Source organism: Dysidea avara, chromosome 6 (genome assembly GCF_963678975.1).
Source record: "Dysidea avara chromosome 6, odDysAvar1.4, whole genome shotgun sequence".
Lineage (NCBI taxonomy): Eukaryota > Metazoa > Porifera > Demospongiae > Dictyoceratida > Dysideidae > Dysidea > Dysidea avara.
This window is the reverse complement of record NC_089277.1, coordinates 37,067,313-37,084,761: the sequence shown is the minus strand read 5'-3', so window position 1 is coordinate 37,084,761 and position 17,449 is coordinate 37,067,313. Positions and strand designations below refer to the sequence as shown.

The 17,449-nt window shown below is 37.1% G+C and overlaps 2 protein-coding genes and 1 long non-coding RNA gene across 4 annotated transcripts in view; 2 read left to right on the top strand and 1 right to left on the bottom strand.

Moving 5' to 3' along the window:
- LOC136257642 (myotrophin-like) overlaps window positions 1-10,146 on the top strand; it is a 37,139-nt gene extending 26,993 nt beyond the window's left edge. Inside the window, exons 4-5 of the mRNA XM_066050893.1 lie at window positions 7,071-7,396; window positions 8,055-10,146. Of these exons, the coding sequence (XP_065906965.1) occupies window positions 7,071-7,157 (87 nt within the window). The 3' untranslated portion in view covers window positions 7,158-7,396; window positions 8,055-10,146. The remainder of the gene's footprint in view (window positions 1-7,070; window positions 7,397-8,054) is intronic.
- LOC136258421 (uncharacterized) lies at window positions 2,517-5,883 on the bottom strand. Its single transcript, XM_066051736.1, has 5 exons — window positions 5,023-5,883; window positions 3,979-4,305; window positions 2,957-3,304; window positions 2,754-2,907; window positions 2,517-2,539 (listed from the first exon to the last, which is right to left on the bottom strand). Exons 1-3 carry the CDS (start codon window positions 5,071-5,073, stop codon window positions 3,161-3,163), a joined length of 522 nt encoding a protein of 173 aa, XP_065907808.1. The 5' UTR covers window positions 5,074-5,883; the 3' UTR covers window positions 2,517-2,539; window positions 2,754-2,907; window positions 2,957-3,160.
- A 5,479-nt stretch (window positions 10,147-15,625) lies between the features above and the next one.
- On the top strand, window positions 15,626-16,913 carry LOC136257647 (uncharacterized). 2 transcript variants are annotated; one of them, XR_010702095.1, is made up of 5 exons: window positions 15,626-16,183; window positions 16,236-16,308; window positions 16,350-16,594; window positions 16,649-16,714; window positions 16,766-16,913. It is a non-coding gene; the product is annotated as an uncharacterized lncRNA (long non-coding RNA). The 2 variants fall into 2 exon arrangements; XR_010702094.1 differs by having other exon boundaries at window positions 15,626-16,308.
- Window positions 16,914-17,449: the final 536 nt, after the last annotated feature.

Below are 17,449 nucleotides of genomic sequence, written 5' to 3'. Positions count from 1 at the left end.
CTACAGCAGTCATTATACACATGTAGAAACCATACAGGAGGTTGTACGTGTAACTCCACTACAACAATCAGGTAGTGGAAATTAGGCTGAAGTAAATACTAATACTTTATGAATACTCGCTTAAGATTTGACACTTGAATATTAAAATTGGTACTAGAGTACTTGTTAAGATCACATCACATGATGTATTTGTCATCAGGGATTGACACAAAGATGGCTGTAGAATTTGGTTGGAATAATTATTTTGTCAGGGACACTAACATCAGTACTTTAATACAGTGTGTGTATCAGTACTGTTACTTGAAAAACTGTAAACTGTAAAAGGTTGGTACAAAACACGTCAAATGGGTATGACTACATGCAACTAGTATTCGTGAGTACTCAATCATTAACTCTAGAGAGTACTCGAATACTAAAACTATGCCCTAGTGAGAATTGGTAACTATTCACCAAATTAAGGTTATTTGCAACCATTCTAATCCTGCAATCAGAAGAAAGGAAGTCTTCATGAGCAACGTGAAGCTTTATACTTATATAGATGCATTGCATCATATACATATCAGTAATTTCACCTAAATGTTTTCAGACACATAATCCTTCCTTTTCTGCTGGAAATTCACAGTGAAAAATGTTATGTTATCCACTGGTGTATAGCACATGTATAACACTGTTATGCTTATGTGATATATAAACAGGTGACGCATCCATTATACAGCCCCTGTAAAACATCTGTATGGATACTATATACACGGGCATGTATAACATGTGTGAAGCAGTGTTATACTGGTGTTTATAACGTATGTATTACAAGCATATAACATGTGTATAGCAGTGTTATCACCACTTCCCTAGTGTATAACATATGCATTCTAGTGTTATACATACTCTGTATAGCCATCTGTATAACTACCCCCTACTGTTATTCATTCTTCCATTTAAAGCACATACAATTATATTTTAGATTTTACAAATGAATTGAAAAATAAACCTGTCAAAGAGTTGCAGATTCCAGAAGACATGATCCACTGACACCAACCAGTTCCTGCCATGTAGTCGACGGCTGTATTTTCCTGATTATTATTTCACTTGGCAATATCTGTCAAAATATCTGTCATAAATGCACACAGGATGTCAAGATACACTTACCAGGAGTCTATGAAAAAACTTCATTAAATTTCAATTTAATGGATCTGTCAAAAAGTATTAGTCATAAATGCACACAGGAACATTTACCGGCAGTGTTCATTGATACAACTTATGAAACTGCTGCAGCAATCATCAATCTGCAATTGTCACATACCTGGCAAAACATAGTCTGACATATTGAATTTATTTGGTTACAGGTTTTTGCAATTGAATTCGTCGCCTTTGCGATTGAATTCGTCCCGTTTGCAATTGAATTCGTCGGTATTGCAATTGAATTTGTCCCGTTTGCAATTGAATTCGTCGGTTTTGCAATTGAATTCGTCGGTTTTGCAGTTGAATTAGTTGGTTTTGCAATAGAATTCGTCGCGTTTGCATTACAATTCGTCATAAACTAAACGGCTCCAAGAAACCAACCCGTTCATTAAGAGATGAACTATTTATGCCTTGGAGAGTTACACTTGAGACACTAGAAGGTAATTGAAGCTGGTAGAACGTGAAGTTGATAGCTGTCTGACAAGTTAATTAACTTGCTCGCGAGTGACCACACCCATCGCGAATGGCGTAGTAGAGTTTGGAATGTTGCTGGATAGGCTGTAGAGGAAGAATTATTGCCTTATAAAGAGTTGTTTACTACTGTTGTACTTGAACAAGTTCTTGTAGCAGCTGCTACATCATGTTTTCGTGTTTGCTCATGTTTTCGTGTTACGGACGAATTTAACTGCAAAAGCAACAAATTTAATTGCAAAAGCGACGAATTCAATTGCAAACGGGACGAATTCAATTGCAAAACCGACAAATTCAATTGCAAACGGGACGAATTCAATTGCAATTCAAACGGGACGAATTCAATTGCAAGTTCTTGTAGCAGCTGCTACATCATGTTTTCGTGTTTGCTCATGTTTTCGTGTTACGGACGAATTTAACTGCAAAAGCGACAAATTTAATTGCAAAAGCGACGAATTCAATTGCAAATGGGACGAATTCAATTGCAAAACCGACAAATTCAATTGCAAACGGGACGAATTCAATTGCAAAAGCGACGAACTCAATTGCAAACGGGACGAATTCAATTGCAAAGTCGCCGAATTCAATTGCAAAAACCTGTAATAATCAATACATTAATATTGAAAGGAACACGCCCCCAAAAGTACGTAAAATGCGTAAAATGGTGTAAAAACACAGTGATTTTCGTGCATTTTCGAAGCGCCCACAACATTACGTAGTGATACCAACAAAAAACGGTCTGCTAATTATGCACATACCTCTAAGGAATACTCCACCTTATTTTCAAGACTGTAGCTGCAGCGGATACGTGGGCCCAGCACTGTTCCTGAACCCGGTTCGTCATTTTGCCCTATGCGTAATGTATAGAGGGCCATGACATCTTCACCATCTACAAAGATGACAAAATCAATAATAGTGAATCATCAAGTATAATGTACACATTTTGTTAGAAATGAGATAGGATGTGAATTTTTAAATCAATACTGACTTAATAACTATACCGAGGGCTATGCTACCTGATATTACTACTGATACTTCTACTCTTCCTTATGCATGTCACAATAAACTTTTGATATTAATTATAGCACTGTATAATACCATACCTTCTTCACGTGTGTTCTTGATCACTTCTTTAATGTTCTTCTTAGAGCTTTTTTTCCCTAATGAAATGACAGCTGGAACATAGCGAGTCCATTCTCTCAAAAAAGCATCTTTGACATTTGTCCTTTCTGTTATCATGGCTAGTTCTTGCTCCAGCTGCATAAGAACTTGATAATCATTGAGCAACACAACTGTACATACTTACAATTACTGGAAACTTGAGGCAAGGGTATTTAGTTAAAATTTCCTTCACACTGGTAGCATCATTACGTACATAAACCCATCTATTTTCAAAAGTAGTTTTCATCAATGGGAGCAATACTCGGTCACGGGGAGAATTATTTTTCATTTCCTCTGTGATGGCAGCAAAGTGCTCTTCAAAAGTCTCCATATCAACAGTAGGTAAGTTTCAAGTTAGTGGATAACGTCGTTGAAGTTTGTTCTTGTTATTGCTTCTTTTTGGAGTAGGTGATTGGCCAATAGAAGCTCCTTTCTTCCTGTCCAGCTTGACCAAATTTCTTACCCTTTCTATCATTTTGTCCACCCATGAAGTCTGCAGTGTTGAAATATTTAACATCAAAACATTACACAAACTGTAAGGTTATGTGAACATATACTCATGATTAAAAAACAAACTTAGTAGTAGGGATGTACCAATGTACCGATCTAGATCAAGTCAGGTTCCAGGGCAATTCAACAGCAAAGCAAGCCTACAGGTACAGAAGGCTTTTGACCACTTCAAGTCATGCAAGCCACAAAATGTATACTGTAACAGATTTGATGGTATCCTTAGCTCATGGTAGAATATCTTTTTTTCTGTGGACTTTAAGTAGCTGATGACTATATATATATTGGAATGGGTAGTATTTAGTTGTACGGCCTTTGTTGGAGGTGGGTGGGGAGAAGAGGATTTGCAAGTATTTTGACATTTTAGAGATTCACATGTACAACACAATGCTTTATGTCAAACAAACATAAGAACATAATAAAGACATACTTATATGCCTCCACATACTACTAACTGTGCAAGTAAAAATTATAGAACAGTTGACTACATAATGTGTGAGACTTGACTGATAGCTATTGATATGCAGTACATCAAAATGTTCAAATTTTGGTACATGTAGCCTTTCTATATAGAAAAATTACAAACTGTATACAAAATTCTTTGTACATGGAAAAAAATCAATCGGGAATAACTGATACAAATACTTCTAACTGACTCACATATCCATCACCAATATCATCCTTCATGAATGGATACTTCAGTATAAGGAGTCTGGCAACCTGCTCACAGTTACTTCTGGATGGCTTGGATCCAACTTTTGAAATAGTGAGTGTGACCAAGGTTCTCACTATATCATTTCTACACTCTGGGGTTAGTTCCTTTTTCTCTATGCATGAATTGGTCTCTGGTCTCCAGTGGCGTGGTATATCAAAATTAGTCATGGAAAGATTTCCTGAAGCAACAGACTGTGTTGATTCTGTTGAAACTATTGAACTTTGATCATTAAATGAAACTGAATCAACAGAAGACAAAATTGGAATATCATCCTATGACAACAACAATCATGCATTGACACCATGTCAGGACAATAATATGAAAGTTGAGTGGACATCAAATATTGCCCAGACATTTTACTGGTTACTGCATGTCTTTCTTCAATAACACCTGTTCTTGTTCTATTAGCACTGATGCGAGTGGTGTCACCAATATACCGTAAAACTAATAATTATTTAAATACTCCGGCACTGACAGTGAGGCATCAGAAAAAAGGACTCTGGCTTACAGTGACCTTAACTTTGTATGGAGAAGTCAAAAGCATTTGTCCCAAGGTCTGTAATGTGGTCCAAGTATCAATTACATTATAGTTTTCCAGTAATAGTAGAGTTTGCCCAGACAGGATGTCCTTTGTAGTTTGGTATGTGGTATTAGGCTAAGAGGGAGGCCAGGACATAGCTTTAAGCATGTGTTGGTTACCACAAGCCCAGCCCAAAGTAGACTGTGAGATAAAAGTCACTGCATAACTGGTCTCAGCTAACTAGTACAAGTAAAGCCACTTACTAGTAAGTTTACTACGATTTACTGCAACTTTTACCATTGCGGCTTTCCAACAAATAAATGATTGCATTATAGAGATGAGATATCTAAAGTCACCACCTTGTAAATATTGCAGAAGTTCTGGAATGATTTTACCCCTGGGAATGTTATTCAGTAACTAATGAAATTATGTACTTTATACACAAAATAAACTTTAATGCAGTACATACCTTTGAAATAAGCCTGGAGAGTTTCTTGACGATGCCCATGGCAGGTATCATCTCCTTCAAGTCCTGCTGACTCAACTGCAGGAATTCTCTGCCATCAATGTAATTCTCTACAAAACACACAATATTATTTTTCTCTTATATAGCAATGCAAAGCTGTACACGTTAAATGGTTAATACTGAAAGACGTAAAATACTTGTATACGTATTACTTCAATTCCATCCAGCCTGGGTGCTGGACTCCCTGCACCATGCATATAGCCATACAGCTTTACTTCCTGGTTCTGCCCCCTGCGTCTTTCGCACCTAAAGAAGGTGGGGCCAGTAAACATCGCTGCGGCATATGCTCCGTCACCAATCCACCGGCTATCCAGAGATAATTCCACTCTTGGACAAACTTTGGGCCATCCAGTTGGTAGTGGCTATAGTTTATTACACTGAATGGACGAATTGGGCTAGCAGACCTAGCACAATACACGGCAAGTTCTGTCTATACCGGCTACAAGAGCTACCCAGTACAGTAAGTCAGTTGCCTAGTTATACAGTAGCTACATAGCACTACCTTTCAAAATATCACAAAACGAAGAAGGAATCCCTTGTTTCTCGTGCAAGTAAGATCCCAGTGCTTCTACTGACATGGTTTCCGTGAGTTCAGTAGGAATATCGCTTTGAGGCTGATCTATATTCCATTCAACAGAGGACTCCGCCATTTCAGTTTGAGCCACCTACCAAACGTAACAGTGACAGCACTGGAACAAAACGCGGTAAGACAAATGAGCGCCAAACATAAAAGCGCCAAATTTCACCGCCAGTTTTCTTAGACGTTGCTTAGAAACCAGTAATGCATCAGCGAGTCAGAGTGATATGAGTTGTCCGAGTACGAGTTGTCGTGGTGTATAAATGGCTAGCGTTAATGTTGCTGGGGAGCATAAGAGATTTAAGTGCCCACTTTGTGCTTTTTATGCACATAATATAAGACTTGTTTTAAGTCACCTACGATTAGTTCATTCTAGTGATCCACGGTTTTCAGTTGTGTGTGGAATAGGAGGCTGCAGCACTACTTCCAAGTCATTTTCATCGCTATACCAACATATATACAGGAAGCATAAAGATTCTGGCATCATTCAGTCTCGAACTCACAAAACTCAAATGGTGAATTGTGTTGATGATGGGCCTGCATTTTTCTCTGCTGATGTTAGTTCTCAAAATGAAGAATTTCAGGAAGGTTTGTGTATAGATTGTATGCTCATATGCACATACAATTGCTAATAAATGCGAGAAAATGTTTATTGTTGATGTAGACCACCCCTCAATGTTATAAAATGTGTTAGCTATGTGACGTAGCTATGTGATAGAAGTTTGAAATATGGCCATGCCAGTTATGCATGTAAAGCTTTTAGGCCAATATCAGAAATGGGTTTGACTAAATTATCAAGACTTGCGTCATTCAAACTCTTTGCCCCGCACAATACTGTAAGGCCAAGCAAAGTTGATTGTTAGTTTCCCATTTCCGCCCGCATGGTTTAATAGAAATGCCACAAAATTTGGCTATTTCCACCGCATGGATTTTCAAATATTCACAATAATTTCATTATTATAATAGTGGGTTTATTTAAGTGTTTTCTTCAAGGTTTTAGCTTATTTTAGTGTTTTCTTCAAGGTTTTAGCCATAATGAATAATGACCGCCCGCCCGCGTGATATTTTGAAAATCTTGAAACGGGAAACTAGCAATCAACTTTGCCTGGCCTAATATAAATTGTGACCTATATAACTTGAAAAACTGTTGATGTGCACACATAAATAGATACAATTTTAACAGATTTCAACGTGGTATCAGTAGCTTGATAAGGAAATAAACTATGCAAGTTTGAAATCTTATTAATCATCATTATATTGTAGCCAAATATAGCAATAGTTCAAGAGTATCTATGTCTCTAGTCTTGTACTGTGTTACAGCTTAAAGTTTTATTTGTATACCATGTATCATGGTTTATCACTTATGATAAGCATGTAGAGTATGTGCATGAGCATCTATTATAATTTATTATAGGAAATGATGACATTAATACAGATTTGGAACACTTGTTGGGCATTGATGATGTTCGTCAAAAGAAAGCCAGTGCCCTTTTTTTGCTGAAACTGAAAGAAACTCATCGTTTGTCACAGGTGGCAATTGACAATGTTGTGGAAGGATCAAACACGGTTTTTTCCCACACAGTGCAAAGGCTTCATAGTGGTGTTCGTTCTAAACTTGCTTCACTTGGGATAGATGAAACACAAATAAACAGTGTGTTTCAAGATTTGTCTGATCCCTTTTTTGGCTTGGAAACAAAATTCAAACAGGATAAGTATTTTGTAGAAGATGTGGGCTTGGTGGTAAGTACTATGTATACATAAGTGGTTTTAGCATTTGTGGTACCTTTGCTGAAATTATTTCATGCCTAATTTTATTATGCAGCATAACAGGTCACAGCTGGGTCTGAGTCTTTTGCTTTCGAACACGGTATTGTGTTACAATATCACTACTTTTAGTTATCTCTTGTTTTAATACCTAGCTGCTAAAGTGCTTGAATAACATTCCTACCACTTCATCATACTATAGTATCTATGCTTGTGCTAAATAACAATCAGATGTACATATTAAGTATGTATAGTGTAACTGGTCATGTACCTTATCTAGAGACATCTATATAGATAATTATTATCATGTGCCTGCATGCTAGTCATTTTAATGACTGATATAACAAGGTGTTAGTCCACTGCATGGCAATAACTGAGATAAACACTCTAACTATGGGTTCTAGGGACAAATGTCAACCTTTTTATTCCAATGATTATACCACATGAATGTTCTATTTTGGCTATTTTGATCTTTTAGCAATAAAAATTATATAACAACTTCCTATGTAACATTATGCCTAGATTATCAATCACAGTGAATTTTAAGACCCATTATTAAACGATATAGCTATAATATACAGTTTAAACTCATCAGTAATTTCCAGTCATGATGCATTATGTATTTTTACTATAGGAACCAGAGGAAATGCTAGTTGGTGATCCTTGCTATTCATTAAGATTTTCAGGAAATAAAAGATCATTTGTTGAGCAGCATGATTCTTTTCAATATATACCACTTTTTAAGACACTTGAGAGACTGCTGAAAGATTCCAGTGTATTAGAATTTATTGATAATCCTCACAAGAGAATTGATGATAAATTAGAAGATTTTTGTGATGGGGAGCTAGTTTGTAATCACCCTTTATTTTCAAATGACCCATTTTCACTTCAAGTAATAGCTTATTATGATGAACTGGAACTTTGCAACCCACTAGGAACGCATACCAAGAAACACAAATTAGGCATCATTTTATTTACTCTGGGAAACATTCCTCCTAAATTTCGATCTACACTGAGAAGCATTAATTTAGTAGCTTGTGCAGTGCACCCTGTAATTCAAAAACATGGCATTGATGCCATTATTGAACCATTTATAAAAGATTTGAATACCTTAACTAATCATGGTATTGATATCAATATTGGTGGCATTCAGCGTAACTTCAAAGGAGGTTTATTATGTTTCCTGGCAGATAATTTGGCCAGTAATTTGCTGGGAGGATTCAAGGAGTCTTTTTCTTTTTCAAAAAGGTTTTGTCGTAGTTGTATGGTCAAAACTAAATCCTACAAGGACTAGTTTTCATCAAATGATCGTTTTCTCCGAACTGCTGAAGTGCATGAAACACAGTGTGGTGAGTTAGAAGAAGCTGAAGGAGATCTCAAAAAACATTATTCTAAAACATATGGAATCAATCGTCGTAGTAAATTACTATGTGCAAAAAACTTTTCCTTATTCAATGGAGGTTTACCACATGATGCCATGCATGACATCCTGGAAGGTGTTGCTCAACTTGAAGTTAAGCTACTAATTAAACATTGTGTAAGCCAGAAATATTTTGCTATAGCTGACTACAATCACAGGGTCGAGAATTTTGATTATGGCAAAAACGAGATAGACAAACCAGGAAAAATAACTAGAGAAATACTAGCATCTAATGATAAAAAATTTCACTTATCAGCAGCCCAGACCTTACTTCTTTGTCGAATTATTCCTTTACTGATTGGAGATTGTGTTCCTGAAGAAGATAAACACTGGAGATGCTTTCTTTTGCTATTAAAAATTTGTGATATTGTGTTTTCTCCCATCATACCCAAGGGCTATTGCGCTGTCCTCAAACTTTTGATTGAGGAGCATCATTCTCTTTTCAAGTTATTGTACTCAAGTTCAATGTTGACCCCAAAATTTCATTTTCTTGTCCATTACCCAGATCAGATTGTGGCACTGGGACCAATGACTCGGTATTGGACAATGCGTCATGAAGCAAAACTTAGCTTGTTTAAGAAAGCTTCACATTTAGGTAACTTTAAGAACATTGCTTATACGTTAGCAAGTAGACATCAGCGATGGATGTGTTATCAGCTGGCTTCAGGTGACATACTTCAATCTTGCTTTGAGTGTGGCCCAGGCAGTGGTACCAGAACAGTTGCACAACAGCCAAGCCAGATCAGAACTTTAATTCAACAAGCCATACCATCGATAAGTGTTGATGCCACTGTCTTCCAACCTAATTGGGTTAAAAAAAACAGTGTGAATTATTGCAATAACAATTGCTATGTTATGGTGGGGACAGATGGGATTGATCCCTTATTTGGTCATATAATTGACGTCTTCATTGTTGGAGGTGATTTGATACTGCTACATGTGTATCATTGTCAGAATGTTTACTTTGACGATCACTTTCATTCTTACGTCATTACTGATACCACAAATATGTCGATTGTGTGTCTTGAAGACTTGCCAAGTCCTTTTGTACTTCATGGACACAAACTCTTTGATGAAAGCTCAGAAACCTACATAATCATGAGGCATTAAATTTTTAGCTAAAGAATTTGTGTTACAATAACTTTATTTAGGTTATTTTGACTCATTTGTAGCTTTTTATAACCCATGATCATTATCAGAACTACCCAAGTTGCAACAAGGAAAAATAACCCATCTGCTCTAAAGTTATTTCTGCAAATCATAGGTTGAAAGTACCAAAATAGTTAAATCTGTCTAAACAAGTAGTTTTAACCACCTAAAAGTTGCAATAACCATTAAATATCTAGGTAGTTCCTAACAATGAAGTTGTTTCTACCTTTCAGTTTTTACTGTGTATTGTGGGATTCACCTGTTACCAAGACTATGGGAATTCACCTTAAACAAATTAGTCTAAACAAAAAAAAAAACGGCCTGGAACATTGTGTACATGAATAATACTTCAGTAATTCGAGGGAATTGTACGAAGGAGAGTTGTTATCCTCGAGCGGGCCATTCAGTTTATAGACAAAAGTTACGGAAAGCCGCTTCGAGAAAGTGACGCGTGAGTAACTTAGTTTGGAATAGCTTTGTTCTAGTTTCTGTAGGCCTATATAAATAGACAATATGTTCCTAAGCCAACGTTTAGTGGGTTTCTTGTACGTTTTTGAACTTACCATGTTAGTAGATATGCGGAATTCCACTAAAATCAGTATATTTTATTAGGTTCGCAATCCCAATGGCTAATTTCAATATGGAAGTGTACACAGGCTGTACAGATACACTTACCAATAATTCGCAGTACATCTTGAACAAGTTTTACCTTTACTCAGTTACACCTGTGAACAACATTACTCGTAAATGCACACAGGCTGTAAATTAAGGCACACTTACATGCTACACTGAGTTTCGGCTTTGGCCACATCACTAACCAATGCTATTCTCCGTTTATATGTGTCCCTGTAACTTAGGATAGTAGCTAAACCGCATAACTGTACTGGCATCATCACGATCACACAGCAGCGATAGTAGCTATATACCTCAAATCACGTTAACTGAGTCAGCAGACTTACTGGAGGATCCAGCTTTCCATTCAGATCAGTTTCGTTGTCTTATATTTAAATTAGTGCGAATTTATGTCACGTTATTCAGGCTAACAAAATATGGTCTTTTTCATAAATACAGAATCTCTAGCTGACAACAATCCGACAAGTTCATCATCCATTTTTTGAGGAAAGTTGCGGTTTACAACTTACAACTGCATATAACGTGCACCAATTTGTGGCACCATTGGCGGTGAAGCTATATAGCTGGCGGGTGAAATCTCGAACTTGATTAAGTACTCAAGTCTACTACAGGTGTACGTCTCACGCGTACTACCTGTAAAGAGTCTGATACGCGTGCGAGATTTTCCACGGTATTTGAAAGGGACTACGGACAGCTGAGCCGGAAATGACTACACGGTAAGATTAATGTACATGCACGGTGTTCCCTGTAAAGTGTAACAGTTTATGTTTTCTGTCTGGTGCCAGCACTGAAGCATCCTATAATCCGTTTTTCTTGTGCGTGCTATACAGTAGCGATGTCCAACAAAAATTTAAACTTCATTGCTAGAACCTCAAACTTATGTCAAAGTATTGTCATGTGCTTGAAGAAATGCAGTAAAAATTTCAGGTCAATATTATATTTGTATGGAAATTTATAGCTATTTAAATGTTAGCCACTGTTGTACTCATTTTACATAGGAAAAATGGCACTGAAATACTGAAAAAACTGATATTTGGATTTAATGCAAATATTCTGACTTTGGAAAATATTTCATGATATTATGATGCTACAAATAAAAAACAAGCCATAATAACACATTTTCACACTTCTTAACAGTTTAAAAATAGGGTAATAGAGTCTATACAGTTATAACTATGAAACAACCTCTAAATCTCCTAAGTAAAAATCCTCATGCAAGTTTAGAGTTAGAACATCTTCTTCACCTTCATATTGTACATTATACCATTCTTCTGTACCTATAACCTTGCTCAAGACTTCACCACAATACCACTTTTCACAACCATTTTCATCTCTCCACTTATGCTTGATCTTCTTACCAACAAGGGACTCTTGCATGTAGCTAGCTCTTTCTTGCACTGACCTTTTGTCACATATCAACTTTGTAAGGTTCTCAACCAGTTTATCAGCAGAATACTGCTTTCCATTTTTAGAAAACAAAAATAAATCTTTATCAAGATAACTTTTCTGGTCCAAAACTTGTTTTCTAAAGTTCAGTTGAGCCTTCAGAGCATTAAGTTTTGCTGTATTAGATCTTTGTTTGGCCACACCTCTAACAATGTCTTCTTTGGTCTGCCACAAACCATAACGGACAATGTCTTCTGTTAACTTTTCTTTTCTTTTCAAGCCTCTTCTGCGGGCAGCATCTAAAGCATGTTGCTTTTCATGAAGTGCTTTGATACGTCCTTCAAGAATATCCTCTCTACGTTGCTTAAAAAGCTTCTTGAACTCTGGGGCCTTTTTTCTGGCTATCTGCAGCAGATGTTCTACTTCTTCTGCTGATTTTGTGTTAAGCCATTTCATAGTTTTATTGCTGGAAAACAAAACCATTGCCTCTAAAGACAATGTAGTAGCATTTGGCTTCTCACATAGTAAGCGATCAAGTTTGCCAAAATCCCTCTCACTCACTACATTGCTCTTTGAAACTGACACAGTCTCAACAGTAAGCTGAGCACTGGGAGCATAATGTGTGCCACCAGGCAAATGATCTTCTACCAATTGGGAGAGTAGAGCTGAAAATGAATGGCATAATACCTTTAGCACTTCTTGAGTAACATAATCAAACTCAGTTGGCGTAATCAATTGGTTCCAAATCTCATCTTTCTTTGGCGGATAATCTGTGTACAGCTCAGCATGTCCTTGCAGCAATATACTGGCATCTTGTGACCAGGTATCAAGCTTTCTTATTAAAGTATCAAAGTAAGAATTCATTTCTAGAATGGTCACATCTGAATATTCAACCACACGCCAAAATGGACCAGTTATGATCTTATTAATCAGACCTAATGCACGGCAACCAGCCACAAATTCGGGAACTTGTATGTCACTGAAAACAGCCTTAAGTAATTGGTTAGGGGTTTGCCACACTTCCTTAAAAAAATTAACGACATGCTCGGCAATATAATACAAAGCTCCAGCATCATAAAAAACTATATTGAAACGATTGCCACGGAAAGACACCAAAGGATTCTTGTTTATTCCTTTTGATTTCAAAAAGGAAGTAAATGGCTTGTATACACCACTTTGCTCACTGGCATGCTTACAGAGAGCCTTGCACGCTGTTCTGATAAGGCGAATCACACCAGATTCAGACTTCTTGAAGGCATTTGGAAGAGCTGATGCACCGACACATTCTTCAAAGTGTGTGCTTGTTCCCATTGCAGCAGGACAGATGATGCGGTATCTGCCATCCCCACAAGCAAATGCAAACCACAAAAGAAATTGTTAAGTGTGCCAATACTCTGTTGCTCATCAGTGTTCATTTCATTCCAGTTATTGATCACACTGGGCAAAATCTCTAAACGATATCCTTCCAACAAGGTATTAAAATTTTTTTCAACAATGTGCCGATATGACATGGTGTTCTTGATCTTTGATAAAATGGCATTGCCTGACCCTGACTCTGCTACTACTTTCACATCAGATAAAATTTGTTGAAAGGTACTCAATACCTGAGTAGCTGTTCCGCTAAGCATTTATGCTAACCCTAGGGAGTATGTGCTATGTGATGTGGAGACTTGAAAAGAATAGTAATGCTGGCCAAACTTGGACGTCCCATCACTATGGAGAGTAAGGTTATCTTCTTTTTGCAACTCTTCACTCAGCTGTTGACAAGATAGCCCTTTCATTTCAGCAAACATACGAATAAGAGTGGATTTTTGTGGCAATTCTTTAATTTCAAAAGATGCAATATGTTTAAGAACACACCTGATGATAGGTTCAACATTCTTGACCCCAACATTTAAACTCAGAAGTTCAATGCAGCACTGTCTAACATTGTCTAAGTATTTCATTTGGTGCACTTTTGATTCAAATGTATTAGATTGTAGTTCTTGTAGTCTCTCTAGCATGCAATCATATTTATTTTCTGAATCGCACAATGGCCTTTTAGCAAGCTCTAATTCTTCATTAAGATCTTTAGTAACCATTTGCAAGTGATCACATTTCTGAGTGATGGAATCGTATTTATTTGTGGCTACCGTTAATTTGTTCTGATAACTTCTAACGCGTGTTGTAGCCTGTTGTAAGTTGTGTTGCAATTTCTCCTTATCTTTAACTTGTTCTTTTAATTCATTTATCTTTTCATCTCTGCATTTTAGTTTCTTATTGGTATTACGCACACTCAATTTGTTCAACTTGGTGGTGAGGTCATCTGTTTTTGATACTTCATGCTCCAATTTATTTTGAACTTTAGACAGCTCACCAGCCAGTTCTTTGTTAACAGTTATTAACACTTCTAATTCATGGCTATCACTACATGTCTTCGCTTCAGCTAGCACTGCCTGATCAGTGCCAGTCAAAACATTACTGCATGCATGCTCATCGTCTGGCCCAAAGGAGCTGGAGGAGTCCTTGTTGCATGCTGTAATGAATGGCTCACTTGTCAATATAATTATATCATCATTATGGTGGTTTCGTTTTAGCTGTTTGACCTTGTTTTCTATCCTGTATATAGATGATCTAATCACTGATAATGAAGGCAAAGTGGATCTTGAATGCAGTGCAATCATCCATGCATGAAAGTGATTCCACGACAAGTTATTACCATTACGAAACTGGTTCAACTCAAGTACGACTCCTTTGGTAATCTTTTTTTTTGATCAATAGTTGGCATCAACCCAATTGTATCCAGTACCAGTATCTCTCCACAAAGGCCAAGCTCTTCACACAGAGGTCCAGGACTACTGACATCCATGCTGTAAGAACAACAGCACCCAGTGTATTGATATTGCTATACCAGCAAACTATATACAAGGGCTATTAAGGCACTGCAATCATTTAGAATTTCACAACACTTTCCTATGGTACTATCTAGCTGATTTCTGATATGAGAAACATAAACCATAGATTACTGACAATCACTACATTGTGCACAGCTATACCATGCATAAAACGACTATATAACACTGCGTGGAGTAAGAACACGCTTTATTCATAGAAAAAATCACATTAACAGATTAAAAACATGATGACAACTACAATACCAGCTGAAACATTCCCATTATATCGTCATGTATACAAAGTAACACCAAAAAACCAGCGTTTTCAGGTGCTATACTAATGTTACCTTAGGTTTTAGCGTTTTACGGCTGCCAAATTCAAGATCAGCATCGTCAAAATCCTATAGCATGAGTAAACCACTCAAACTCCAGTTGTAATAGTCCGGAAACGATAATCGCTACAACATGTCGCAGGTGCCACGACCGTAATACAAATTGTTTCTTATTATTCGAGGCCTAAAATTTCTACAGGAAAATTTTATTTCGTATTTTTGAAATACTATAACTTTTGAAATACAAAACAGAATTACGCGCAGTAAAGTTTGTTAGTTGCAGCGGTCATCAGATTTTCACTGTGCAGAACAAGAAACCATCCAACAAAACGATATTGAAGCAGTGCAAGATTGAATCTTCAGCGTGCTGATATTACGAGGTTGGACATCGCTATATACAGAACCGGTGGAAGGGTCCTTCATAGATAATTATGTTCAAGTAGGACAGCTATCATAGCCAGAGTCTAAAACAACAGGATTTTTAAGTTATAAATTGTCCTTGCTGAAACTGGGCAGAGCAGAAACTCTGCCCGATTTAGTGACAATTCCAGGAATAGTTGCCATATTACTAAATGCAGCATTACCACATTGAATATCAATGAAAACAATAGTACACCCAGCACAGGATGCTTGTGAGAACTGCAAATGCTCCACTATACCGTCTAATCCCATGACTTCCTCTGTAAGTCTCACAGTGCCATGTTGGTTGGCACCGAGTGTTGAACTTGGCCAGAATCCTGGTAGTTGCAGATCTGGGTTTGCTTTTTAAGCTGCAGTATTTATCCCATTGTACTTTAGCATACGTCATATTTTGGTGGCTACCTGCCAAGATGTTTCATCTTATGGGAGGGAAACATACTGTGTTTGTATTGTGTTGTACCAGTTGTTGCTGCCCAGATGTGTCATAAGTTCTTGCTGCCAAGATGTATCATCTTTAGGTGGCTACCTGCCAAGATGTTTCATCTTATTGGTAGGGGATCACACTGTGTTTGTATTGTGATGTACCAGTTGTTGCTGCCCAGATGTGTCATCAGTTCTTGCTGCCAAGATGTGTCATCTTTTGGTGGCTATCTGCCAAGATGTTTCATCTTATTGGTAGGGGAACGTACTGTGTTTGTATTGTGACGGCTGCCCAGATGTGTCATAAGTTCTTGCTGCCAAGATGTTTCATCTTTCGGTGGCTACCTGCCAAGATGTTTCATCTTATTGATAGGGGAACGCACTGTGTTTGTATTGTGATGTACCAGTTGTTGCTGCCCAGATGTGTCATCTTTTGGTGGCTACCTGCCAAGAGGTTTCGTCTTTGGCAGGAGGACACGATGTGTGAATATGCTGACTGTTGCTGCTGAAATGTATCATCTGATTACCTTTTCTTGTTTTGGTAGAGAACTTAACGTTGTATCATTGTTGCATATGAAGTGTACCTCTGTTACAGTGAATGGAAGTTGACACATGCTGACAGTGCTCATAGGCAATGAATTTGAGAAAACAATAACAAAAGGTGAGCTTTTATAAGGATATCCAATGAGTCATTAATGCTTCTCTATTATAGTTTTTAATGAGTCAAGTAGATACACTATGACAGTACGAATGGGTAATGTGTCAAGTCATGATATAGCAAATGGTGTCCTTTATATGGAGAATAGATCGAGTAATTGATCAGTGTCACCTTGGTTCCAGATGACAATGCTGGCAGTGTGAGACTGGCAATAGTATAAAAATAGTTACGAAATACGGATACAATTACTCATCAATGTAGCAATACTACTACTATTGAAGTCATGTACAGTATTATGTATACATGTATAGTGACTTTTACAAGGCGTAGTACAGTGGGTCATCCATGTGACTCTGTTGAAGTGAATTATTAGACAGACTGTTATGAAACTCACAGGCTTACACTTAGTGTCCATTCACCTATTGTATGTACTTGGTACTGCAATAAAAAAATTGTTATGGATTAGTTTGTACAAAATTAAGAGTTTATTACTATGGTAACTATCTGTATAATGTTGGGGACAAAGCATCATTGTTGCAAGAACCTACACAACTGTGTATCAAGTATTTCATGTTAAATTTGTACTGCAATAATATATGTAAATGGTTGCCGCCATGGCTTAGTTATAAAGAATTCATGCTGGGTAAATATCACCCTAAAAGCAACAATTCATGAATTGAATGTGAGCAAATTGCTTACTTTTTGAATAAATATATAATAATATTTAGATAAAATATT

Excerpts from the sequence above, each read along its gene's own strand:
- LOC136258421 (XM_066051736.1), bottom strand. The coding sequence starts at position 5,073 with ATGATACCTGCCATGGGCATCGTCAAGAAACTCTCCAGGCTTATTTCA. Across the intron at positions 4,306-5,022 it reads TCTCCAGGCTTATTTCAAAG|GATGATATTCCAATTTTGTC; the intron begins GTATGTACTGCA and ends TTGTTGTCATAG. Across the intron at positions 3,305-3,978 it reads ATGATATTGGTGATGGATAT|ACTTCATGGGTGGACAAAAT; the intron begins GTGAGTCAGTTA and ends TCAACACTGCAG.